This window comes from Gekko japonicus, unplaced genomic scaffold, assembly GCF_001447785.1.
Source record: "Gekko japonicus isolate JY-2015 unplaced genomic scaffold, Gekko_japonicus_V1.1 scaffold5878, whole genome shotgun sequence".
NCBI lineage: Eukaryota > Metazoa > Chordata > Lepidosauria > Squamata > Gekkonidae > Gekko > Gekko japonicus.
The window spans coordinates 29,238-29,873 of NW_015167235.1; the positions used below are offsets into that span (position 1 = coordinate 29,238).

The 636-nt window shown below is 51.4% G+C and overlaps 1 protein-coding gene across 1 annotated transcript in view; it reads right to left on the bottom strand.

Annotated features, from left to right (window-relative positions):
• LOC107112113 (olfactory receptor 10R2-like) overlaps window positions 1–611 on the bottom strand; it is a 943-nt gene extending 332 nt beyond the window's left edge. The window contains exon 1 of the mRNA XM_015413187.1: window positions 3–611. Within this exon, the coding sequence (XP_015268673.1) occupies window positions 3–611 (609 nt within the window). The remainder of the gene's footprint in view (window positions 1–2) is intronic.
• Window positions 612–636: the final 25 nt, after the last annotated feature.

Sequence of the window (636 nt, forward strand, 5' to 3'; positions counted from 1 at the left end):
ACGAAGACCAAAATCTCATCGGTGTGGGTGTCAGTACATGCCAGGAAGAGCACTGGTGGGATGTCACAGAAGAAGTGATTGATTTCGTGAGAACTGCAGAAGGGCAGCCTGAAGATCAGCGCAGTGAGTCCCAGGGAGAGGACGAAGCCGGTAGCACAGACCCCCACTACTAACTGGAGACAGAGCGTCCAGTTCATGATGACAGTATAGTGCAAAGGATTGCATATGGCCACATACCTGTCGTAGGCCATCACCGCCAGCAGGAAGCACTCCGATGTGCCCAAAGCTATGAAGAAATACATCTGCGTGGCGCACGCTGACAAGGAGACCTTCCGGCTGCTGGCTAAGAAATTCACCAACATCTTGGGGACAATGACCAGCGTGTAGAAGATCTCGATAGAGGAGAGGTTGCGGAGGAAGAAATACATGGGGGTGTGGAGGGTGGGCTCAACCAACGTCACGACCACGATGAACAAGTGCCCCGAGAGAGTGACCAAGTGCATGACCAGAAATACCCAAAAAAGAAAGACTTCATATTCTGGCTGGTTCGAAAAGCCAAGCATGACAAAGTCCTCGGAAGCATTCCTAGGATTCCAAACACCGGGCTCCATCAAGAAACAGAATCCTGCAAGGATG